Source organism: Microtus oregoni, unplaced genomic scaffold (genome assembly GCF_018167655.1).
Source record: "Microtus oregoni isolate MIOR12 unplaced genomic scaffold, Mior012 000002F_ref0000024, whole genome shotgun sequence".
Classification (NCBI taxonomy): domain Eukaryota; kingdom Metazoa; phylum Chordata; class Mammalia; order Rodentia; family Cricetidae; genus Microtus; species Microtus oregoni.
The window spans coordinates 14,546,712-14,572,941 of record NW_024543061.1 but is presented as its reverse complement, the minus strand read 5'-3'; the positions used below and the strand labels follow the sequence as shown (position 1 = coordinate 14,572,941).

The window sequence follows — 26,230 nt, the reverse complement described above, 5'->3', positions numbered from 1 at the left end:
GGCCTCTTCCCACAGCCCGGCTCCTGGCCGCCTGGCTAGCTTATGCCCCAAAATAACGACACACAAATTGTATTCATTTAAGCACTGCTTGGCCCATTAGCTCTAGCTTCTTACAGGCTAATTCTTACATCGTGATTACTTATTTCTATCAATGTGTGTAGCACCCCAAGGTGCGCTTACAGGAAGATTCTAGCCTACGTCCATCCTGGGTCGGAGCTTCATTGCATCTGCCCCAGAGAGGAGAGTAGCATCGCGTCTGAGCTCACTTCCTCTTCCTCCCAGCATTCTGTTCTGTTTACTCCACCCACCTATGTTCTAACCTATGAGGCTAAGCAGTTTCTTTATTAATTAAGCAATGACCTTCCTCCATCAGATAACTGCAGATGACAGGGAACTTTGAAACCACAAATCCTGAGCCCAGTGACACACCTCCTCCAACAAGGCCACACCTCCTAATTTTTCTGGAACAATCTCACCAACTGGATACCAACATTCAAACATATGAGCCCATGACAGCCATTCTTATTCAAACAACAGCAACTTTCTAAAATGCTGTTGATCTCTACAGTGACTGGTCCTGTTGACAGTCTTCAGAACTCTTCAGAACCACAGGGCCTTCTTCTAGATTCTGTGATTTTTGTGCATGCTTGTCCTTCTAGATGGAGACTTGGGTTTTGCCTATGTGTGAGCTGTATCGCAGAAGTCATGTCTGTAAACCTGAGCTCAGTCTTCCTCTGCTTCGCTTCCTGCAGGATTGCACGGATGATCCGCCAGGAAAGAGGCAATGCCCTGCTGGTTGGGGTAGGAGGCACAGGAAAGCAGTCCCTCACAAGACTCGCAGCTCACATATGTGGTTACAAGTGCCTGCAGATTGAACTTAGCCGAGGGTATAATTATGACAGTTTCCATGAAGACCTGAGGAAGCTGTACAAAATGGCTGGTGTGGAAGACAAAAATATGGTTTTCCTTTTCACAGATACCCAGGTACGTATTCAAACAGTGAACACATATGGTTACAACCCCCGTGAACACTTGGGGTTGTTACAATCCACTGTGTTTTGAGGGCGGGTAAAGTATAGAGGATTGTCGCCCCACCCAACTTTATGTCCTCTTTTTTTTTCTTTTAAAGCCCACTAAGTCCATTAGTTCTACCCGTGAGTGCATGGGTATACAGCCATCTACTGAAGCATGGGCAGCCTACCAGGGGCTATCTTCTTGGGAGAAAACCGACTCACCCAGTCTCCCCAGTCATCAGAGTTCAGTGGGCTCTTAGCAAGATGCAAGGCTTTGAGCACCCTTCCCCATCCATGCCTGAACACTGAACGGTCTGAGAGCATGCATGCAGGTTTGCGCAGATAGCCACAGCTGTTGTGAGTGATGGACACAAAGCGACATTGTGTCCAGAAGATGCTGTTTTGTGGTAGTCCTCCCGAAGAGAAATCAATGTGGCTAACTTTGCTCTTGCTTAAAGAGCAAAAGTACGCCGATTACACTCTCCAAAAGGAAGTACTTATAAAACTCAAATTAACAAAAGGAAATTTTAAACATTACTAAAGTCATATTTAGCCTAAATGAGAAACAGTTGATATTAATTCACTTTACATGCTGATCTCAATCCTGGGATTTTGATCCATGAAAATAATTTACTCCCAACTGAGGAGCAAAGCGAGGCCTAAAAATGAACTCATAAACTAAATTTTGTCAACCATTTATGCCCATAGAAATACAAAGAATGTTTTCTGCATGGTGTGTTGTGCTCCCATATTTGTGGTTAATATGAATACTATACAGAGGCGTGGTTTAATATTTACAGTAAAATCATAACTGAACGGAGCAGAATATAAGGTATTTGTATATGACTTTGATTGGTAGGATATTGTGCTAGTTATTTTTAACTGTCAAATTGGCACAATTTAGAATCACCTGAGAAAGAGTTTCAGTTGAGGAATTGTCTAGGTCAGATTGGCCTGTGAGCATGTCTGTGAGGGACTGTCTTGATTGGTAACTGACCCAGCCCACTATGGGCAGCACCTTGCCCTGGGCAGGGGGTCCCAACAGTAGAAGAGAGTGAAGAAGCCTGCTGAGCATGAGCAAACAAGCAACAAAGGTATGCTTATTTCTCTCTGCTTTAGGCTATGGATGCTACTTACTAGCTGCTTTGAGTTTCTGCCTTGACTGCAACTTGGCATTGTACTTCCAACGCCATCGTGGTACAGGGTGTTTTATCCCAGCAGGAGCTGGGAAGCCGGAACAGGTGCAAATGCTCTTCAGGGGGCCAAATGAGAGAGAAAGATGGAAACTCAATAGAATCACTGTGTTAGGATTTAGGATGCTAGCTACAGTTTAAGCATCTTTTAAAGGTGGAACTGGGATCTGTATGTTTTGGAATGAATATTCAATACCTTCCTTTACTAACTGTAGTTCGATGGACTTACCATGGCCACTCTGCTCTCCCAACAGATCGTCGTAGAAGAGTTCCTTGAAGACATAAATAATATTCTAAATTCGGGTGAAGTGCCCAATTTATTCGAAAAGGATGAGCTGGAACAGGTTTTAGCAGCCACCCGACCAAAAGCAAAGGAAGTTGGAATTTCCGAGGGGAACAGAGATGAGGTACCACTCCAGAGTAGTACTAGGACTTTCTAAGCCGAGATTACCTGAGCTCAGCAGCCACAGTTCACCTATAAGAGTCCATGGGTAGATTTTTATATGGTTTTCCTTGTAATTCTATGTATTTTATTTTCTGTGTGTCCATGGAAACACAAATTAGAACAAACCAGAAACCCTCCCCCACAGAGATTATAGCCATAGTCAGCCGCCTTTATTCTTCTCTGAGCCTGTACTTGTTAGGTGCACTGCAGTGTCTAGCCCGAGGGAGGCTGCAGGCTCAAGTCTAACACTGTTCATAGCCTTGCCTGGCAGCAAGGTTCTGCACAAGGAAAACGGAAATGTGATTTCTCTCTCTGGAGCAGTATAGCTGCTACCACCTTCATTTCTCCAGCACCCCTGCCCCTCCCTTCTCTCTGCCCCTCCTTCCACTTTGAGGCCATTATGTCTGGATAGTGGCTGTGTCCCCGTGAGAACTGCCCTGGGTCAGAGATGATAAGAACAATCAGCAGGTCTACTGCTGCTACGAAAGCCAGAGGGGATTCATTAGGGAGGGGAGGAACCTCAGGAGGACAGAGAAAGAGAAGCAGCCTGACCCCTGGACGTGAATATACAATGCACACTGTCCTCATTCTGTTCCTGCTCCCTGGAAATAATCGGACAGAAGCAGTTTGGGGGAGAAAAGGACTTGTTTGGCTTGTGATTCCAGATCGCAGTCCCCGATAGCAAAAAAGTAAGGGCAGGTACTTGAAGGTCACCTTACATCACAGTCAAGAGCAGACAGAAAACAAAAACAACCCTGCTGCCTGTTTGTGTCCGCTGTTCCCTCCTGTGCAACTCAGTGCCCAGTCCATAGCATGGTGCCTCCCACAGTGGGCTGAGTCTTCCTAGGTCCGTGATTATGCCCACAGCCCAGCCTGGGGTGGATAATCCCTCACTGAGGATCTTTTCCAGGTTATTCTAGGTTGTGTCAAGTTGATGGTTAAAACTAACCATCACATACATTGTGGTGTTAACAACCATGGGAGCCTAGGCCTCTACTATACCTTTCTTATTAAAGCAGGAAGCTGACAGCCAGTCACTGTGTCAGGTGCCAGCCACAAAGCAGTGTGTCCCTCTCCATGGCAGGAAACACCCGAAAAAAGGAAGAATATTCAAAAATAGTCTCTCCAGAGCCACGCCACTTCTTTCAGTCTACAACTGCAAAAGGAAATGTCAGGACTGCCTCTCATCCCTCGCTGCTCTCTGTCCTAAATAAAGCAAAACCTAGGACTCTCCCCCCTGCTTCATTCAAGAGGTCTCTGAAGTCATATACAGCGCTCAGGTTGCAATGGCAACTGCAAGATGTCTTTTCTTTCTTTGGGATTCCAGGCATTGGCCCGGGATTTCACACAATAGATAAGTCATCTATCACTGGACTCCAACGCTCAATTTTTATTATTTGAGACAAAGTCTCACTAAATTTCCCAGTGCGACTTTGGACTTACTCTGTAGTTCAGGCTGGCCTTGAACTTGCAATCCTTTTGCCTCAGCCTCCAATGTAGCTGTGGTTACAGGATTATACTACCACCAGATCTGCCTCAAGCTGCCATTTTAATATTTCCAGACTGCATGAGTGTCTTCACGAGTTTCTTGTTGCTATGATTTAAAAAAAAAAATCTAACAGAGCTAACTTAAAGATGAGTTTATTCCAGTTCATAGTTCATGGGTACAGTTCATCAGAGGGTACAGCCCATCAGGGGTACAGCCCATTGGGGTACAGTAAATCAGGGGTATAGCCCATCAGGGGTACAGTCCATCAGGGGTACAGCCCATCATGGCAGGGAAGTCATGGTAACAAGAAGGTAGAAGCAAGCGGACACATCACATCCACATTGGAAAGCAGAGTAATAAAGGTGTGTGTGTTAGAGGCCTGCTCCTTTCTCTGCTGTATAAAGTCCAGGATCCCCTGCCTAGGAAGAGCTCCCACTCAGAATTAACTGGGTCTTCCCACATCAAGTAACATGACCGAGATAACCCTTCACAATCATCCTCCTGGTGAGTCTAGATTTTGTCGACCACACTGAGTGAAGATATTGGCAATTCATTTATCTAAGCTAATTGTATTTGATGATAATATCCCCACTTGTTTCCCTTGCTGTCCCTTCCTTATTTTAAACTGAAACTGATCTTTGCTACCAGGTGTTCCAGTATTTCATCAGCAGAGTGCGGCAGAAGCTGCACATTGTTCTCTGCATGAGCCCAGTTGGCGAGGCCTTCAGGTCCCGGTGCCGGATGTTCCCATCCCTGGTGAACTGCTGCACCATCGACTGGTTTGTCCAGGTTAGTGACACCCAGGACGCCTCTCTGAGAAGACAGATTTGCCTGTTTGGGCTATGACGCTGTCTGAGCACAGCTTAGGACACTCATGTTTGGTCAAAACGCTGCTAGGAAGTTACTCAGACATAAGATTATGGTGATGGTCATGAACAAGGAGAAAACACAGTTTGTAAAGGTAGAAGAGGCCACTGACACTGAAGTCATCATGGTCCCAACAAGAGCCATTTCAGGGCATGGTCGGGGAGAGAACTGAAAAGAGAAGAGGCAGAGTGGGGAGGCGGCTCAGCAGTTAAGAGCATCAATTGTTCTTCCAGATGACCCAGATCCGCTTCCCAGCATCCAGCACGGCTGCTAAAGATTGTTTAGTTCCAGAAGATCTAACTACCTCTTCTGACCTCCAAGGACACTGCACAGTGTAGCGCACAGATGTACCTTCAGGCAAAAGACCAACACACATAAAATAAAAATAAATAAATCTCAACAAAAGGGGGTAGCAGAGACGGTAGTAGAAGGAACAATCTCAAGGCATTTTCCCAAAGGAGTCAGAAAGACTCGAGTAAGGGCTAGAAGGTTAAAAAGAGGCTAAGAAGATCCTATCTTTAAATTTCTTATTACATTATTTATGTAGGGGGCAGGGTGCCTACAATATGGAGGCCAGATGCCATCATGCGGGAGTCATCTCTCTCCTTCCCCATGTGGGTCCAGGGGTTAAGCTCAAGTTGGCAGGCTGGGCAACAGCCACCTTCACCTGCTGATCCAACTTGCTGACCCAGAAAGAAGTGCTTTTGAATGGCAGCTTTAAACTGTGTTATCCAGTAAGAGAAACCCACTGATACAACCCTAACCCTCATTGAAGGGCAATGAGGCACAGGGTGTGGTTGTCACCAAAGAAGCTGTGCCCTGGATGAGCAAGGGGCAGGTGAGAGGCACGGATGCAGGTGGGGAGATATTGGGGTGGCGGCAGAGTAAGAGCTCACTGAAGTGTTATTTGCTTCTGGTCTTTTCATTCATGTGGAAAGCAAAATAATCAACTGGAAGTACCACAAAGGACAGCATAAGTCTAGGAACTGCTGCCCAAAGCCCAAGACTACAAAGCCGATGCGTTAGGAAAGGCTCAGGCCTGTCTGTACCTCACTGGGGCTAGTTGTCAGGAACTGAAAGCGAAGCAAGCCAAGTACGGTGCCCATCATCCCAGTGCTAGGGAGGGTAAAAATAGGATTGTGTTTCCTTCACGACCAGCCTGGGCCGCAGAGTGAAAAACCCTGACTCAAAAAATAAATGACCATCAGGGAACGTGAGGGAGAATTGGGGGTTCCTCTCCAAACGTACTCAGCTGCCCAACAGCAGCAAGGAGTAACTAAGGGTCACATTTGACTAAGGGTCGGAGAGCTTGATATGAGAGAGGTGGGAAGGAGTTGGGGTCTATGCAGGGCAGCAATTACCTTGAAAGACCCAACCCCACAACTGTGTACCACAGCAAAGACAAAAGGCCTTGTAAACTGGATCATTCCATGCCTGGAATTCCAAAGATAACCAGCCATTCCTTCATCTACCAGTCAATGTTCATCAGCATCTTCTATGTTCTTGACGCCATTCTGGGGGCAAACTGGTAGGCAAATGCAGACTCGAGTCCCCAGTAATAAGTTTTGCATCATGAAGCCCCAATGGCAGGAGCAGAAGTAGACTAGGTGAAAGGAAGGACTAGACAAGAAGTCCCAGAGAAATGCAGTTTCTTAAGTGTTGAATGACATGTTGTAAAAATGACCCACAGGATTTTTTCTAATGCCCTCTTTATTTACAGTGGCCCAGAGAAGCACTTCTGTCTGTATCAAAGACCTTTTTCTCAGCTGTCGACACTGGAAGTGACGATCTAAAAGAAAAGCTTTCCCTCATGTGTGTGTACGTGCACCTGAGTGTCTCCCAGATGGCAGACCGCTACTATAGTGAGCTGCGCAGGCGCTACTACACCACGCCCACCTCCTACCTGGAGCTCATCAACCTCTACCTGACCATGCTCACTGAGAAAAGGAAGCAGTTAGTTTCGGTACGTCCAGTCGTGTCCATGAAAACAGTTTGTCTTTTGTCTTAAAGCTAAATCTTTGCGGAGGGAGTGGTGTCTAAAACACCTATGTACCTGTCTTACTCCAAATGTTAAGCAATTGCTCTACCACTGAGTTACATCCCCCTCTATCTTCAGAGCCATCTTCAAACCAAACCATACTCTTTACAACCTGTAATGACACAAAGAAAGTGTCTTCTTGTGTTGGTGCAAGGGCTTCCCCCTTCCTGAATATTTTTTATCTTCCTTCTTTCACATATATGAGTTGCTGGCTCAATAGAATAAAGACAACACAATAGCACAGAAGTCGAGCAGAGATGACACCATCTCTGTGGGGTTTACTACAGAAGAGAGCTTTCTGATGAGCAACAAGATGAGTTTTGAATGCTCTAGCATGTGCTGATGGTCAACACCAAGACTGAGGGCTTTCTGTCACATACTCTCCATGCCACCCAAACTCTGCCTCTTACATAACGATTTTGAGCCTGCTCTGAAAGGCCTGTGCACTTGACTAGAAGATAACCTTAAACTTGGAGCAATACACATGCCTGTAATCCCATGAACAATAGAGCAGGAGGACGAGAAGTCTAAAGCTGTCCTCAGCTCATAGCAAGCTTGAGGTTAGCCTATGCTACATGAGATCTCATTAAAGCAAAAAGTAAAACAGAATTTTTTTTTAACTTAGAAATACTTGCAGCTCCTACTTGGATTGCTGTGAAATTTAAATAACACTGCAAAAGAAAAAAAAAAGAAATACATAAGGCACAATGTTCACGAGGGACTTAAACTAGGGCCTGACATGGAAGGTGCACAGAAATAGTGGCTGCCATCCTCCTCCACATGCAGCCTATGGCATGGTCCAAAACCCAAACACTTTAGACTCAGCAAGTGGACTCCTTTTCAGGGGCCCTAGCCTTGCAGAATGCATGACTAGTAACCAGCCCAACAGTCACCTTGACTTCTGTCCATTCCCAATGATCTTTGCAATGCACCTTCAAGCTAGCACCTCCTCTTTCTTCCAGAGAGTCTCCTGTACCGTGTGCCACATCCATGATCCCAGATAAGGGTTCTCACCCTTGGGAATAGGGCTCAAATGCAGTGGTCAGAATCCAGTTCTCAAGACTCTGTCTCCCTAGCCCTCGATACTCTTGACCCACTCTAAGAGAACAAGCTCCCAGAATAAAGGCCTCCAGGGGTTCCTGTTTGAACTTATCTCTGACGTTCAACATGCTACCATGAAGAAGAAAAATCAGAGACTTTGCTCCCTTCCGTCAGTGAGCCAAATGGCTTAGAGACATCCCACTGCTGTAGGCAGAGGGTTGGATCCAAGCACACCGTCATCCGTGTGGCCAGTTCCTAGCGTTGTGCTGCCTAGGAACTGTAGGTTTCTCTACTTGTCATGGGTTCACAACTTGAAGTGTTACACAATAGTGTGGCGATTCTTTCATATAAAATTTAATGTGTAAATAATGAATAGACAGCAATCTACAGCTTGTAACACTGTTGTGAAATCTTTGTCATTTAGGCACGAGATCGTGTGAAGAATGGACTTAGCAAGCTATTAGAAACAAACATATTAGTGGATAAAATGAAACTAGATCTTTCGGCTTTAGAACCTGTGCTACTACAGAAATCACAAGACGTTGAAGCCCTGATGGAAAAGCTGGTGGTGGATCAAGAAAATGCTGATCAGGTATTGGTGTTATGGGAATATGTGCATGTGTAAAAATGCTTCAACTGCCATCTCAACAGCTGCATAGGAAAAGTGTATCATTTTTATCATTGCTGTGACCAACTATCTGACAGGAAGCAACTTATGTGTAGAAGGGTTTGTTGAGCTAACAGTTTGAGGGAGTACAGTCCACCATGGCTTCAGGAGTGTGGGACAGTTGGTCACAGTGTATCTGCAATTAGAAAACAGACAAAGGTGGGCACTGATGTTCAGTCTGCTTTCTCATTTTTATTTGTCTAAGACCCCAGCCTGCCAAAGCCCATAGAATGGTGCCATGCATCCAGGGTCATCTTCCCTACTCAGTGGAACCTTTCTAGAAACAACCCTAGAGATGTGCCCAGAGTTGTGTTTCCATGGTGATTGTAAATTCTGTCAAGTTGGCAATCAAGATTGACCCACAATAAGTGATCAGATCATTTTATTATATGTGTCATTAAAATAGATACCAGAATCAGTAATGGTATTTTTCTAGAAATTCAGTAATGTTTTAAATTGTAAATATATTTCACTTGTCCTAATCAGAATGGTTCTTTACTACCGAATTGGTACCCTCAGAGTCATGAGAGAAGCAATATCTGAAATTATAAAACAGTTCCTCTGCCTCTGCCAAATAATGTTATCCTAAGATACAAGATGGATGAAACATATCTCCGTCTCACCATGGGTCCAGCACAAAGGACAAATACAGATCATTATCCTGGCTCTTCAAACACAAGTCGGGTGTCTCTAATCGGAAATGCTTAGCACAAGAAACCTTTTGGATTTTTCTAGCTTTTGGAATATCTGCATAAATAGAAAATATACAATAAGAGACTCAAATCTAAGTATAAGTCCATTTGACTTATCTACACTTTGTAAACATCATATCGTAGTGACTTGGTACAATCGTTTTAGCTGCCTGAACTCAACTGTGGCTGTCACGTAAGGTCAAGTGTGGAATTCTCTGCTTGATATTTTGAATATTGAATTGATGATCTTTGGTGCTCTGTGCATTTCAGATTTCAGATTTCCTTTGCTTAAGAATGCTCAGCCTTAACAAGACTTCTTAAGCAATCTCGATTCTGTGGTTAGGTCCGAAATGTTGTGCAAGAAGATGAAGCAATAGCAAAAGTGAAAGCCGAAGAGACTCAGGCAATAGCGGACGATGCCCAGAGAGACCTTGAGGAAGCGCTCCCTGCCCTGGACGCTGCCAATAAAGCGCTGGATTCCTTAGATAAAGCAGATATATCTGAAATCAGAGTCTTCACAAAGCCCCCTGATTTGGTCATGACTGTAATGGAAGCCATCTCCATCCTCTTAAATGCCAAGTAAGTCAGTCGTTCAGAATATCTGGGGAGATCTTCCTTTAATGCATTTTCTCCATTTTCATATTTTCCTATACGTATATTCATTCTATTCTCTAACCATTCTACCTCTTTGGTTTGAGATAGTCATTCAACACACTTATTCAACAAACATTTTATTCAATGTCTATTTTATGATAGAGAGTGGGAGAAATAAAACATTGTCTATAGGATGCAGGAAGTTGGGGGGCAAAGCTATGAGCAGGTTTTTTTTTTTTAGAAGAAGATACTCAGTTGGGTATGAGGCCTTGGGAAAAGCTTAGAGACCCATGGTTTTCCTGGAATAGGAGGGAGCTGAACAGACAGGCTGTGATTTCTTCATGAAAGGTCATGTATATATTATGCCAAGCCGATTTCCTCTGGATGACATTTAGTTTTCAAATTTTCTTCAAAAATACCCTTTGTAAAATTTCATATGAATATATGAAAATATATATGTATATATATATATACCTATCTATGTAAAACTGAGCAGAGTCTGGACACCCCACTACCACCAGATGTTTCCACAGGCCTTTATGCTGGCACCGTGGTCAGACCAGGGCCTCATGCAAAGCACAGGTAAACATGGGCAAAGGGGACCTAAGAACCATTGGACATCTTTTTTACCTGGTCAGAATTTGTTAGAAATACCAGTGTGAAGCCTTGTCTACAGTCAGGGATACACAGAAAACCCTGGAGAGAGAGAGAGAGAGAGAGAGAGAGAGAGAGAGAGAGAGAGAGAGAGAGATAATATCAATGTGGCAAAAGTTTAAAAGGACATGTTTGTTTGTTTGACCAAGAGATGCACAGCCTAGTTAGAAGGTATTTTTAAAGACACCCTAGCAAGACAGTTTAAAGGTCAAAGTTGAGGCAAGGGAGATAAATGTAAGTACTGTGGTGTTTTTAAAATAAAAACCATAACTTCAGGACTGGAGAGCTGGCTCAGCAGTTAAAAGCAACCGCTGCTCTTTGAGAGGACCTGAGTTCAGTTCCCAACACCAGTTCTCATCAGCTGGTTCACACCCACCTGGAACTCTGTTTCTGTTGGGGAATATTATTTTAAGGTGTGTTCCTTTTGTTTATGCTGCATTTGTTGAACTCTGTTAAACTGTGGTTCTGTGCCTGTCTAAAACACCTGATGGTCCTAGAGCTGAACGGCCAATAGCGAGGGAGGAGAGAGAAATGGGCGGGGCTGGCAGGCAGAGAAGATAAATAGGAGAGAGATCTAGGAAAGAAAAAGATGAGGGAATGAGAGAGGAGGGAGGAGGACATCAGGGGCCAGCCACCTAACTACACAACTAGACACGAAGCAGGAAAGAAAAAGCTATACAGAGATAGAAAAAGATAGAAGCCCCGAGGCCAAAGATAGATGGAAAAGCTGGCAAGAAAGAAGTCAAGCTAAGGCCAGGCATTTATAAATAGCAATAAGCCTCTGTGTGATTTAATTGGGAGCTGGGTGACAGGCTCCCCAAAAGAGCCAGAGTGAAGAATACAAAACAACCAACAATTCCAGGGGATCCCATGTCTCTGCCTTCACCGTCAGTACACACACACAAACATATTCCCACACACAATGCACACATCACTAAAAATATGTAAATCTGTTTTAATTACTCTTTCTCTAATGTCTTACATTTCTAAAACTCTTGTTTTATATTTCATTTTCTACTGAATCTAAGTCATAGAGATTTAATCATCCACTTGCCTTTCTCCCCATGAATTAATTGGGCCATTAGCAAAATTCCCGTGCCTAGACTAAAACTCCCCACCTCCTGGGGTCCTGTTATCATGTTCTCACACGAGTCCATCTTGGTGTTTTCCCATTGCTTGACGGCAATGCCATTAGCTCACCATGGTCTCTTTCAGGCCCGACTGGCCAACAGCAAAGCAACTTCTTGGTGACTCTAACTTCCTGAGGAGGCTTTTAGAATACGATAAGGAAAACATAAAACCTCAGATACTGGCAAAGCTTCAAAAGTACATCTACAATCCTGACTTCGTGCCCGAGAAGGTGGAAAAGGTGTCCAAAGCCTGCAAATCCATGTGCATGTGGGTGAGAGCTATGGACCTGTACTCTCGGGTGGTCAAGGAAGTCGAACCGAAGAGACAGAAACTCAGAGCTGCCCAGGTACGCTGTCCATAATGTGGTGTTTCAGAGACTAGAAGAAGGTCGTGACCACACAGCATCACTCACGCTCTCTGTGGCGGCCACTGTGATCCTCTTGTATGCAGTGAGGTAGTGATCGCAGTCCTGAAAGTAACTCACTTTTAATAACAGCAGGCAGATTTCTTCCCCAGAAATCTTCTTTGAGGTCAGCCTTTTGTAAAATAAGAAGAAAGTGTCTTGAGTAGATTCCTCTCCCTCGTATCAGGGGAAGGGGAAGACGTCTGTGATGCTGGTGGAGTTCCTGACATCTCTTGTGTTGGTGGTCTGCATTCCCACACCTGGCGGGGTCATCTCAGGTGTGAGAAGCACTGAACGCACAATCAGACATATGGTCCTCAGTCTTCGCAAGATGAACAAAGGCCTGCAAGTGGAGCAGGTTACCGAAGATACGGGTATCAAGCAGGGCTGAGCAAAACCTCTCTAGGCACGTCTAGATAGTAAATACTGCTCCAGCGCTGTGATTACCCGACAGAACCAGCCAGCATGTAAACAATGCATGCACCAACAAGCATGGCGAGGGTCCAGCATCACTTTATGATGGACACTGCCCTTTAGTGTCACACAAGTATCAAACTGTTCTCTATCTGCGGAAAGACCTGTCTTAGAGGGTGCGAGCATGACTCGGTGAGAATGTCGTCTTCTGCACCCAAAGTTCTGAGTCGAGTCCTCAGCACCCTGAAGAAAGAGAGCCAAGAAGTAGGGGTGGGGGAGGAGGAGAAAGAAGAAGCCCTAGTCTAGCTCACAGCATGTACAGAAACAGTCGTTCCCCACTGCTGGGGGAGGGAGAAGCACTTACCCGCTGGCATGGTGTTCAGGGTCCTGTAAGCAACCCTGATGAGACTCATTAGGTTATTAGAAACAAAAGGCATGAAGGAGGAAGGGGACTAGCTGGAAAGAGAAGGGTAATGGGGAAGAGTGGGAGGGGCACAAGAGAGGGTAATGTGATAAATATACATTATAAACATACATGAAAATGTCATAATGAAGCCTATTATGTATAACTCATATATGCTAATAAAACATTTTTTTAAATAAGCAATAAGCTAGTTGTGGCCCATGGACCTTAATTAGCTGGTAGACTTCTGATACAAAGAACTAGTTAGAAAATAGAAGTCTAAATCATACATGAAGTGATGTGGGAGTGTCATATCAATCTGTTGATTTCATTGGTTAAGCAATAAAGAAACTGCTTGGCCCTCATAGGTTAAAATATAGGTGGGTGGAGTAAACAGAATAGAATGCTGGGAGAAAGAAGCTGAGTCAGGAGTCGCCATGATTCTCCCACTCCAGGCAGAAGCAGGTTAAGATCATTCCTGGTAAGCCAGCTCGTGGGCTAAACAGATTAGAAATGGGCTAGTCCACATGCGAGTGTTAGCCGAGAAAAGGCTAGATATAATGAGCCAAGCGGTGTTTAAAAGAATACAGTTTCCGTGTAATTATTTTGGGTAAAGCTAGCTGTGCGGGCGGCCAGGTGCGGGGACGCAGCCCCGCTGCTCGTAATACAACAATGAAGATTCAATTTGTTTCATAATTTAAAATCACAAACCATTATGGTAACTACTACATCTGTTTCTCTATTTATTTTATGCCTTATTTTGCTGGCCACTGTTCTTGTTCTTTGTTTGTTTGTTTGATTATATTTTATTTTATAGGGAGGAGGGAAACTCATGTAGCCTAGGCTGGCTTTAAACTTGCTGTCTGGATTTCTGATCCCCTTGCTTCTACCTCCCAGGTGCACCACCATGCCTGGTTTTATCCGGCACTGAGGATCAAATGTAGGCTTCACACATGCTCCACAAGTACCCTAAACACCACACTACGTCCCTAACCCAAGCTGTGCAAGGTGGAAATCTCTGGGGACATGTAAAAAGGAACATAAATCCTACTTTAAATCAGTTTTCTATATAGGCAAATCAATCTTTGGGGGACCCATTTTCTTGCTTGTGTTTGTTAGGCTGAGCTTGACATCACAATGGCCACTCTGAAAGAGAAGCAAGCATTGCTGAAGCAAGTGGAAGATCAAATAAAGACTTTGCAAGACGAGTACGACAAAGGAGTGAACGAGAAAGAAAGTCTGGGTAAGAGACTAGGGGCGGGGAAGGCCTGGTTTTCAAGAGGAGAAAGAGTTTTCAGAGAGTCAGATCATAGCTTTCAAAAGGCCTTGTTTTATTTACAATTTGTGTGTGTGTGTGTGTGTGTGTGTGTGTGTGTGTGTGTGAGCACATGAGTGCAGGGCCTGCAGAAGAGGATCAGATGCCCCAGAGCCAGAGTTGTGAGCCATCTGACAAGGGTTTTGGGACCCACACTCAGGTCCTTTGCAGGAGCAGCAAGCACTCTCCCTTGCTGAGCGGTCTCTCAGCTCCCAGATCTCAGCTGTAATCGAACCAGTAGAATGTGCTTCCATTGTCCTCTAATGAGCTTTCTAGTATCAGGTGGGAAGGATGCAGATGCTGTATAAATTCCCCATCTTACATACAAAAAGCCTTGGTAGAGCATTTATGTTAGAACTCTAAAGAACACGTGACTTTGGTGTAAACAATAAATACCGCAGACCACAGAGAGCATTGTCTTCAGCCAGAGAAGTTCCCAGTATGGAAGAGACTCGACTTGGCTCTGAAATGTACACACGGGAGGAACTGGTGTGAACTTCTGTGAAAATGAGCTGACATCTCTGGCTATGTAATACTAGCTCCTTTGGAAACCAAAGCAAATCAATCAACTCTTAATAATTTGGAAAATAAGTCGGGCAGTGGTGGCGCATGTGTTTAATCCCAGCACTTGGGAGGCAGAGACAGTCAGAGCTCTGTGAGTTCGAGGCCAGCCTGGTCTACAGAGCTAGTTTCAGGACAGGTCCCAAAGCGACAGAGAAACCCTGTCTCAAAAAGCAAAGAAATAAAAAATAAAAAATAATTTGGAAAACATTGACTAATATGACCTAATGTTCCCAAAACTGTCCAGCAAAGAACATGGCCCTGACCAAAGCACGCCTGGTACGTGCGGGAAAGCTGACGGCTGCCTTAGGAGATGAGCAGGTCCGGTGGGAAGAAAGCATTGAGAAATTCCAGGAGGAGATAGCGAACATCGTTGGCAATGTGTTTATAGCAGCGGCCTGCGTGGCTTATTATGGGGCTTTCACGGCCCAGTACCGGCAGTTGGTGAGTAAGTGTAGAGTGGTAAGAAGCTGGGGGAAGTGGGTGGGGCACGGGGAACCCGGTTTCCTCGGTTTAGATGGCAGCTCTCCACTATGGCAGTTCATCAGAGCAGAAATGTTTATTACGTTCACACACGCACACACATACACACACATGTATTTACCTCTCCTGTTGTCTGGTGACCGGCCATCTACACCTAGATGTCCAATAACATATTTCTCCCTTTCCTCCTCCTACATTATAAAGCTATCCATCACTCAATACAGTGACCTGGGGGAACAAGAATACCATGAGGTCCCTGCCTTTATATCACAAGTGGCATCTAAAGTCAGCATAAATGTAGACTCTTGAAGAGGCAGGACAAGCACAAAGAGAAGATGAAAAGGAACAAGGCACTGGATGAATCTGCATTTTCTCGGGTTTTTGTCTTTATATGCGTGTGTACACACACACACACACACACACATATATATTTATAATTTATCAGAACACAGATATTCTGTCTACATGTCTAATTTTCCAGAGAAAATTCATTTCGGGAAGAATTGCATAGCCATTTTTTATGAAATAACTTTCTTCCTGAGCAGTGGAACCTGGTCTAAGAGCCACCCAGACTCGGAAAGTGCTCAGGGGTCCCCTGGTTCAGTGTGAACAGTCCTTTGCTGGGGAGCAGGGAAAGACAGTTCTGTATCACGCAGTGGTACACACAGCCATCACGAGAACCACAGTCTTCCTCACATGAGAAAACTGGAGTCCACACTGACGCTAGCATGCCTGTGTTATAGCTAATGACACTGTTCTGGTGCCGGATCCCTGGGTTTTAGGCCACTTCTTTGTTCCATGTCCCCTATGGATATCAGTAGGCCATAGCTCCCCCAGGCACTGGCTTCTGCTGCTCTCCACCGTGTGTTGAATGTTCCTCCTTATTTATACAGCTTATAGAGTGCTGGATTGAGTCCTGCCTGGTCCTGGACATTCCGATTGACCCCTCCTTCAGTCTCATTAACATTCTTGGAGATCCCTACGAAATCCGGCAGTGGAACACAGACGGGCTGCCCAGAGACTTGATATCCACGGAAAATGGCATTTTGGTTACTCAGGGGAGAAGGTGGCCTTTGATGATTGATCCCCAAGATCAGGTGTGTAGCAAATGCTCGTGACCAAGGGGCCCTCCGCTGAATATTTATCTACCTGTGCTAACGTGGAAGAGAGAAATTTCACAGAATTGAATGGCCGTGGAGACTTAGACCAGGGGAGCTGAGAAGTCTTCTGCTCAGAGTCCCTGGCCATACAGAAGTGTTTGGTCTTGTGAAAGGTCAGAAGGGACCTGCCCGAGAGCTCTCTCTTCATTTTCACTAGTTTTATTTAGAAGACTGGCCATTAGTTTTCTGTCTTCTTTTAGGGAGCATATAAATTGACAGAAATTTGTGATCGTGAATCCTTTTATCCTAAAAAGCCTTAGAAATCAGTTTGAAGTCAGGGTAGATGGAATTGGGGCAAGCCTGCCTTCAATTTACAGAGCCCTGCTGTCTGGTTTCCTAAACACTTAAGCAGGGACCAGCACAGGAAGCGCCAGCGAAAGTCTCAGGACCTGAGTGAGAGACACCTGGCTTTCCCAGGCTGCTCTTCGCTTCCTTTGTTTTAAACTTGGACAAAAAGAGGAATCTCAAACATTGGACTTAAGCGGTGTTTTCATGGGAAGAGGAATTTTAGCTTTGTTTGGGGTTTTGCTTTTTATGTCTCCAATTTAGTCGAACAGTCTCTCTAAACTTTATTCTAGAAACTTCCCCTTCCCTGGCTTTTATTTTACTCAGAAGAAAGGACCTTCTGTGCATTTTTTCTCACAGGCCAACCGTTGGATAAGAAACAAGGAGAGCAAGAGCGGGCTAAAGGTCATTAAGCTTACAGACAACAATTTCTTACGGATTCTAGAAAATTCTATCCGGCTGGGTTTGCCTGTCTTGCTGGAAGAGGTTTGAATTTTGCTTTGCCCTCTCATGTTAGTTCCTAACTATCCAATGTCTGAAATGCTGTCTGTTCAGGCCAATGGACCATACCTGCACATGTGAAGGACCCCAATCAAGTCCATGTTCAAGTTGGTCAAACCAGTCGCTACTCAAACAGTACATTCTCAGATGAGCTGGAATCCGTTAGTTGAAGGAAATTTCACCACATTATTTTGTAGCTGAGTCTTTAGTTTCCAATACTGCTCGTTCCCGGGCCTCACTGTGGGCCTTCAAGGATGGAAAATTCAAAGCAGTAATGACAGTAGGAGCCTCTGTCTGCATACATGCCACGCACCAATGTTGAGCTGTGAACTATCCCCGCAGATGTAATCATTATTTCTGTTTGGGTGCAAGGTCAGATTAAATTGATGACTAATAAAAATGAACCTTTTTTGAGACAAGTCTCATATATACAGCCTTGTCTCAAACTTATTATGTAGCCAAAAGTTACCTTGGTCCACTCTACTTGCCTCTACTACCTCCTGAATGCTGGAATTACAGACTGTGCCATCAAAGCGCATTTCTCCAGTGCTAGAGCTAGAACCTGGGACTTTGGGCATGCTAGGCACACACTCTACCAACTGAGCTACACTCCCAGCCCACAGGAGGGCATGACTCATTGAGGGAAATGTTCTGCCGTGAGATTTATCGCTCCAAGACTAATGTTGCTTGCATTGTTCGCTCATTCCGCAGACATCTGAGAGCGAACTGCAAATAATATCAACAGAGTCCTTGTCTTCAATAGCACATAGACTCATTGAGGACAAAGATAGTAAACAAAGAAGAAAAGAACTGAGGGGAGGGAGGAAGAGATCTTTCTAGCAAAGGCTCTGAAAGAACAACCAGGATACAGCGATAGCCAATAAGAGCAGGGATATGATCTGTTCTAGTTTCATCCTCTTGCTGGGATAAGACACTCTGACAAAAAGATGTCTGATGTGTTTATCTAATTCAGTAAAAACTCGGGAGTTAGATAGTGGGAGAAGATCCTGAATGATCAGAGACGTGATGGAGAAGTGACCAGTGGCCTCCTATTTCTGTCCTTCCTCCATCCAAAAGGGCTGAGACCCTCTCTAAGCCCTGCCCTACTACTTACTGTCTCTCTATCTTTCCTCAGTCCTCCAAAACCTCTATGGTTAATTTTGGTCAGGTATTAGCTAGATCTACCTTCTGCTTCAAAGCAAATTTTATTGTCAGAATGCAATTGCCTAATGACCACACTTTGCTTTCCTAATTTGCCATTCCATTTTTTAAAGAGAGAAGGAATAAATAAAAGCATGGGCTGTGACCACTTCAATCCCATGTAGAAGTATCTCTGATAGAGCCCAAAAGTTGCTCAGAAATGATATTGACTGGGGTAATTTCACTGCAGCCCTTGTAACAAGGACAGATAATAACATGTCATCCCTAACATTTGTGGGAACCCGTCAAAATCTGATTCTCACTATCCTAATTTATTAATTCTTACTTCAGCCTTACCAGATAGTTACTATTATTATCCCATTCTTCTAATGGAGAAACTGAGTCAGTAAGAGGTTCAACGAGCTGAGCAATCTTGACTGCTTAGAAAATCCAAACAGAGTTATAATACTCCATTGGAGCCACGTAGAGCAATGTCAATGCATCTAAGCTTTGACCAACACAGAGAAGGTGCTGGAATGAAGCCCAGGCCCTGCCTTGAACCCTGCAGTCATGTGACAGAGGGAAGTCTCTGGAAGACTACGGCACAGTTATGTTAGCTTCAAGCTATGCTCTCAACCCTGCACTTACTTTGAGACAGGAGAGGTCCCAGGATTTTTCTCCTTCACATCAGAGAACAAAATCCTTCTGTAGTGTTGTCCCCTGTGCAGAAGAGTCCTTTATCTATAGCTGAGCACACTTGGGAGTCAGTCTCCCCACAGGGATGGGATGCTCCAGCCAGGCCTTCCCTGCTCTCCAGAGCTTGGAGTCATCTCCACAATGCTCCTTGTTGGATCCTCTCTGTATCTGCTACAGTGCTCCTTTCAGACTTGGTCTCTGCCCACTCATCAGTGTGGAATCAGTCTGTGTATCTCAGGGTTCCGTGTGGGGGCTAGGGAGGATGTGGGTCACATGAGCATGCATGTGGCAGGCAGAGGTTGACCTCAGGTGTCCTCCTCTATCAGTCTACATCTTGTTTATGAAACAGGGTGTCTCACTACACCAGGAGCTCACCAACTAAGTGTACAACCTTAGATGACATCGAGGTAGATTATTTACTTGGCTACAAGATCTAGCAGAAGTTTAGTCTCTTTGAGATCAAAAGGAAGTTGCAGAAAATGGTATCACCACATAGACCTACTTATGTGTAGGCAGCTGAGGTCACCCGGCAGTCATGTGCCATCATGTTCCTCGCTAAGATAATTTCTCATAGGGATGAGTAGCATGTGAGACCATTCTAAATAAAGGCAGTCCCCTTGTATGCTCTTAATCACTTATGCAAGTGATAACAAATCAGAGAGCACGCACTGTTGGAGGTAATGTAAGGATATTAGGAAATACATGATTCAAAGCAAATCCTGAGACTCTTAAATGTCAAATTGGTGGCATCCATTTTCCATTTGTTTTTTGTTGTTGTTGTCTTTTGTTTTGTTTTGTTTTTTGTTTTCTTCACGGTTTATTTCCATTTTTAAGCTCAGAGAAGTCCTGGACCCAGCCCTGGAACCCATTCTTTTAAAGCAAACTTTCATCAGTGGCGGAAGACTACTCATCCGCCTTGGAGATTCAGACATCGATTACGACAAGAGCTTCAGGTTCTACATGACAACGAAAATGCCGAACCCACACTACCTGCCTGAGGTGCGTATGAGCCGCTAGTGTATGAGCTGGAACCTTTCACCCAGATGAGTTCCGTGTGATGAGCCGCCAAAGCTTGGTGGGGTCCCCCATGCAGGGACCAGCTGACAACCTCTCCTGCTCCCCCTTCTCTCCCTCCGCCACCCTCCTTTACTTCCATAGGACACAATGCCCCACCCAGTCAGTCCCCAGAACAACAACCTGTCCATATCCTGTGCTCCCAAATACTGCTAGAAAACTCTAGAGAATTTAGAGAATCATTCACTGGCCAGAGTTCCAGTAACCGTTGTTAGAAATGGCAAGAAGTATTACCTTCTGCCTGCCCCGTGCCCTTGATTTTTTCCAAGGGAAATCTGAATATTATGAGAGTGTACTAATAGTTTCCCCTAAAGATGTTATGATGAGATGAAAGACATAAAGCGGCTCATTTTATTATCATAAAGCTTCTTTTTAGCAGATATGGGCAAGGCACTATATGTAACTGATTTTATTACCTTGTCCGGTCCCCACAGATACCCTGTAAATTCTTTATAACTATCAAAAATGAAAACCTGACAGAGGTGAAAGGTTTGCCTAAAATCATGCAACCACTTCAGGGTGCAGCTGAAATTCAAGCCTAATTTGTTGATTCTAAAATGCTGCTGCTATCCCTTTTTCTGGCTCATTGATCCTTAAGCTATCACATAGGATCCTGAGTGAGGGGAAGAGGGAGAGAAAATCATGAATGGAATTCTGAAACCATTGACTTTTGAACGCCATGGTCTACTTGGTGCGTGTGGGTAGGCATGTGTGTAATCAGACTAGAGACGCCCTTCCGGGAGAGCGGAGATCCTGGTCCCATAAAGGAAGCCCATCACGTCATGCCAGCTGCGCGTAGGCATTTGTGTCCTCCCTGCTTCTCTTCCAGGTGTGCATCAAAGTCACCATCATCAATTTCACTGTAACTAAATCGGGCCTGGAGGATCAGTTGCTAAGGTAATCGGGTGAGAGAGTATGTTTGGGAAGCTGGGTGATGTTCATGGGTTTTCTAATGTCTTGTTTAGAAGGATGGTTTGAGATTTATTTATTTATTTTGGTTGACAAATTTCTTTTTTTTTAATTTATTTATTTTTCCATTCAAAAATTTACACTTCCTTCCCTCCTCCCATTACCCTCCCGCTCCCCCACTCACCTTCCTCCCTACCCTTCCCTCCATAAGAGAGGGCAGGAAACTCTGCCCTGTGGGAAGTCCACCCCCCCCCCCACATTGAGGCCTAGGAAGCTTTGCATCCAAATAGACTAGGGTCCCAAAAAGCCAGTACATGCAGTAGAAACAAGTCCCAGTGCCTTTATCAATGGCTTCTCAGTCAGCCCCCATTTTCAGCCATATTCAGAGAGTCCAGTTTGATCACATGCTCATTCAGTCCCAGTCCAGCTGGATTTGGTGAGCTCCCATTAGAACAGGCACACTGTCTCAGTTGGTGGACCAACCCCTCACGGTCCAGACTTCCTTTCTCATCTTCTCCTTCCTTCTGCTCTTCAACTGGACCTTGGGGGCTCAGTCCGTTGCTCTGATGAGGGACTTTGTCTCTATCTCCATCCGTCGCCTGACGAAGACTCTATGGTGATATTCGAGATAATCATCAGTGTGATAGTGGGGCAAGGCCAGTTCAGGCACCCTCTACTCTGCTGCCCAAAGACCTAGCTGGGGACATCCCCATGGACACCTGGGATCCCCTCTAGAGCCAAGTCTCTTACCAACCCTAAAATGGCTCCCTTAATGTAGATATCTTCTTCCCTGCTCCTATATCTGCCCTTCCTCCATCTCCACCCTCCCACTCCCCCAAGCACTCTCCAGTCTTTCCCTTTTCCCTTTTCTCTCCCCCTCTCCCCTTCCCCCAACCATACCCCCATCCCCACTCCCATGCTCCCAACTTTTGCCTGGCAATCTTGTTTGCTTTCAATTTCCAGGAGGATCTATATATGTTTTTCTTTGGGGTCACCTTGTTGTTTGACTTCTCTAGGCTTGTGAACTATTGACTTAATGTCCTTTGTTTATGGCTAGAGTCCACTAATGAGTGAGTACATACCATATTCATCTTTTTGGGTCTGGGTTATCTCACTCAGGATAGTGTTTTCAGGCTCAGCAGCAGGCACCTTTAACTGCTGAGCCATCACAGTGGCCCAGAGGAAGGGCTTCAGAAGGATGCCTTTTAAACCATGGTTTCTCCTAAGGGGGGCATCAGATACGGTGATGGAGCTGACAAAATAGAACTTCTATCTTTTCATCTGTTGCTTTATGATAAGAATAAATTCATGAACTATTTATATAAGAGAATTGCTTCTTTGAGATGGTAAGGTTTCATAACCTCCCATGTTCACCTTTTTTGACTCCTGTCTAAAATGTTCTGCTTCCTCTTTTTGACGTGGCATAAATGAGCATTAGTGAATGAAGCTGGCTGATTGGCGTGGTAAACTGTGAGAAGTTTGTTGTGAGAAGAATGGTAGAGAACGTGTATCTCTGACATTCCAGCCTGGGAGACAACTCAGTCCATAGAGTGCCTGATGGACAAGCATAGGGACCTGCAATCAATTTTTATATTTGTTTGTTTGTTTATTATTTAGCAGGGAGTAGCATATGCACCAGATCATGGAGCATGTGTAGAAGTCAGAGAATCTCCTGTCAGCTTTAGTAATCTCTTTTCCTAATGTGGGTTCTAGGAACTGAGCTCAAGTCATCAGCCCTGGTACCAAAAGCCTTTACCTGTTAAGCCATCTCTGGGGCCCCTGCGACCTCAGTTAAATTTCCAGAACTCACATGAAAAGCCAGGCGTAGTGGCCCATGGTTTTATCCCAGTACTGGGAAGGTAGAGACAGGCAGATGACTAGAGGCATTTCGTCAGCCAGTCTAAGCTAATGGGTGAGCTGCAGGCCAATGGGGCACTCTCAAAATAAGTTAGGTAGGAGCCTGGCGGTGGTGGCACACGCCTTTAATCCCAGCACTCGGGAGGCAGAGGCAGGCGGATCTCTGTGAGTTCGAGACCAGCCTGGTCTACAAGAGCTAGTTCCAGGACAGGCTCCAAAACCACAGAGAAACCCTGTCTCGAAAAACCAAAAAAAAAAAAAAAATAGGTTAGGTAGCATTACTGAGGAACACCACCACAGTTATCATTTGTCCTCCATCTGCGTGCACACGCGCACACACACATGTGCACACAAACACACACACACACATACACACACACACCAAATAAATAGATACATATTAAAATAAATATATGATTGGCATGCAGTTCTCTGAAAAGCCATCATGCCAACCCAGGGACATGTGCTTTCAGACTCAGCTGCGCAGCACTCCCAATGCCTGGCTACAGAATATTCAAACAGAACAGCTACACACGGGGAAGGAACAGCAGTGACTTAGGGAGCTGACCAAGTTCTAATCCAGCTCTTTTAACTTCGGATCTAGTGATGTGGTGCGGCTTGAAAAACCTGAGTTGGAGGAACAGCGAATCAAGCTCATCGTGAGGATCAATACTGACAAAAACCAGCTGAAATCCATTGAAGACAAAATCCTGAAGTTGCTCTTTACGTCTGAAGGGAATATTCTGGATAACGAGGAACTCATCGATACGCTCCAGGACTCAAAGGCAAGTGACAGTCTTAGTGTTTGCAGAGAACGTGTTCCTTCATCCATGACAGTGCAGACCTGTGCCAGCATTCAAGAGGCTGAGACAGGAGCATTAAAAATAGAGCGCCTACCTGGACTGTAGTGAATTACAGAGTAGCCTGGGTTATGTAAGGAAACTCTATCTCAAAGCAAGTAATGTATGGCTTCAAAAGTCATAGTGTAGGGGCCTGGGTGGCTCTCTGGTGGACCTGCCATTCCAAAGGACCCAGGTTGGAATTGCAGCACCCACATTGTGACTAACAGCCATCTCTACCTCCTGTTCCAGGGGATCCAGTGCCCTCTTCTGACGTCTGCCAGCACTGCGCCCAGGTGGCGCACAGACACACACACAGGCAAAACACCCATACACACGAAATAAAATCTGAGAGTCCTACATGATCTTCAGAGAAAGAGTAGGCCTTCTGTTAGTTTCTGGGGACACACACAAAGTATGCCTAGCTCTCAGGTCTCTCCATCAACCAAACAGCATGGAAACTGCAGGCCACTAACCCTCTTGTCTATTCAACATTTTAAAAACAAAGATCGTGAAGAACCAGGACAACATACAAATGGAAAGTCATTGTCACCTCCTCTAGGAAGTCTACCTAGTGGCACCAGCTGGCATCAGTCTCCTCCGCCCAAGCCTCTATCACAGCCTTGCTACCGCTTATCTGAAGCCATAGTTAGAGGGCCCGTGTCTTACCCCTTCCTTAGGTAGGTGAGTTCTGTGCAGTGGGACTTTGTAAGCAGCTCACCCTATTACCTCTTCTCTAAGCATCAGGCAGGGTGCTCACACACACCGCTGGTGTCAATAGAACCCCGTGGCTACTGCTGAGGTGTACATAAGCTCGTGATCCTGAAGTGCTATTTCACAAACGTAAACAGTGTTTTCAGAAGTGTGTGCAAAGAGCCCAGCCCATACAGTGATTCTCATTGCTTCAGAGAGACAGAGTGGTTTAGTAGGGAAAAACTGAGCCTTGAACACATAGGAGCGTGTTTCGTGATCTTTTATTTGGTTGCTGTTAAAAAGCAGCTGCTGGCCTCACTACTAGTCCAGCGGCAAGCACTTGCCAAGAGCCCTTGCAGAACTGAGTCTCTGCACATCAAGAATTCTAAGCTGGGCCCCACCCCAGGCCCTCCTCATGACTTCTCGGTTTCCTAACTGCAAGGAGCCAGGGTCAGCTCAGTCAGAAGAACGTGCCTGGGTCCAGAGCCTCTTTCACTACACCTTTACTTTAATGTCCCCTTATTATTTCTTTTTGTTTGTTTGTTTGTTTGTTTTCTGAGAAAGGGTTTCTTTGTGTAATCCTGGATCTTGCTCTGTAGACTAGCCTGGCTTCAAACTCGGAGATTCGCCTGCCTCTGCCTCCCGAGTGCTAGAATTAAAGGCGTGCGCCACCACAGCCTGGATTTATCCTTTTCTCTTTCTAAGACTGGACTGGATGCATTCCGAAATCCCCACTACTTTTCAGAAGCAGATCTCTAAGAACTTGTTGTGTGTTTATTCAGATCACTTCGGGCGCCATTAAAACCAGGCTGAAGGAGGCAGAGTCCACGGAGCTGATGATCAACATAGCTCGAGAGAAGTACCGCCCAGTGGCCACGCGGGGCTCCGTGATGTACTTCGTCATCGCTAGCCTCTCAGAAATCGATCCCATGTATCAGTATTCGCTCAAGTATTTTAAACAGGTGACTGCCTTGTTGTCTTGAGTCCCCTTTGAAAGTGGGTCATTTGTTGCCTTTTAACAAACCATGAATCAGGTTTAGGGGTAAAATCCTCCAGGACTTGGGGTGCAGGCACAGAGTTCTAGAATAGTCCCATCTACCAGGTCACCTAAGGAGTCCAGTGCCCAGTGAGTGCAGAATGCTGTAGTGGAAGGGGAGGGCGGAACTTGGCAAGGCTCATTTCCCTTCTGCTTCCTCAGCTTGCTTGCTTTCCCTCTGGCCTGCCCACCTTTGTTGTAAGAATCTCTCTCTTTAAGGCATTGGTTTTCAACCTGTGGGTCACGACCGCTCTGGAGGACCAAACAACCCTTTCACAGGGGTAGCCTAAGACCATCAGCTAACACAGATACTTATATTATGTTTCATAACAGTAGCAAAATTACAGTTATGAAGTAGCAACGAAAAATTTATGATTGGGTTCACCACAACTTGGGGAATCGTATTAAAGGGTCTCAGCATTAGGAAGGTAGCAATAGTTAAAGCTCATTCTGCTCAATAATGAAGACTAGAGCAAATGCTAGGTGCACCTGACTATCATTCCAGCCTCAGAAGGCAGAGACAGGGGATCCCCAGAGCAAGCTGGCTAGCAACACCAGCCCTATCGGTGACTGCTGGGTTTGATTGAGAGACCCTGTCTTAATTAGTAAGTGAACGAGTGACTGGGGATGGTGGTCC

General features: G+C 45.1%; 1 protein-coding gene across 1 annotated transcript in view; it reads left to right on the top strand.

Moving 5' to 3' along the window:
* Positions 1-26,230, top strand: part of Dnah6 (dynein axonemal heavy chain 6) — a 192,270-nt gene that overhangs the window by 114,945 nt on the left and 51,095 nt on the right. The window contains exons 45-59 of the mRNA XM_041639106.1: positions 753-984; positions 2,461-2,613; positions 4,789-4,929; positions 6,728-6,970; positions 8,511-8,678; positions 9,789-10,024; positions 11,909-12,170; positions 14,164-14,287; positions 15,168-15,364; positions 16,297-16,500; positions 17,209-17,334; positions 20,020-20,184; positions 21,089-21,156; positions 23,630-23,810; positions 25,340-25,519. Of these exons, the coding sequence (XP_041495040.1) occupies positions 753-984; positions 2,461-2,613; positions 4,789-4,929; positions 6,728-6,970; positions 8,511-8,678; positions 9,789-10,024; positions 11,909-12,170; positions 14,164-14,287; positions 15,168-15,364; positions 16,297-16,500; positions 17,209-17,334; positions 20,020-20,184; positions 21,089-21,156; positions 23,630-23,810; positions 25,340-25,519 (2,680 nt within the window). The remainder of the gene's footprint in view (positions 1-752; positions 985-2,460; positions 2,614-4,788; positions 4,930-6,727; positions 6,971-8,510; positions 8,679-9,788; positions 10,025-11,908; positions 12,171-14,163; positions 14,288-15,167; positions 15,365-16,296; positions 16,501-17,208; positions 17,335-20,019; positions 20,185-21,088; positions 21,157-23,629; positions 23,811-25,339; positions 25,520-26,230) is intronic.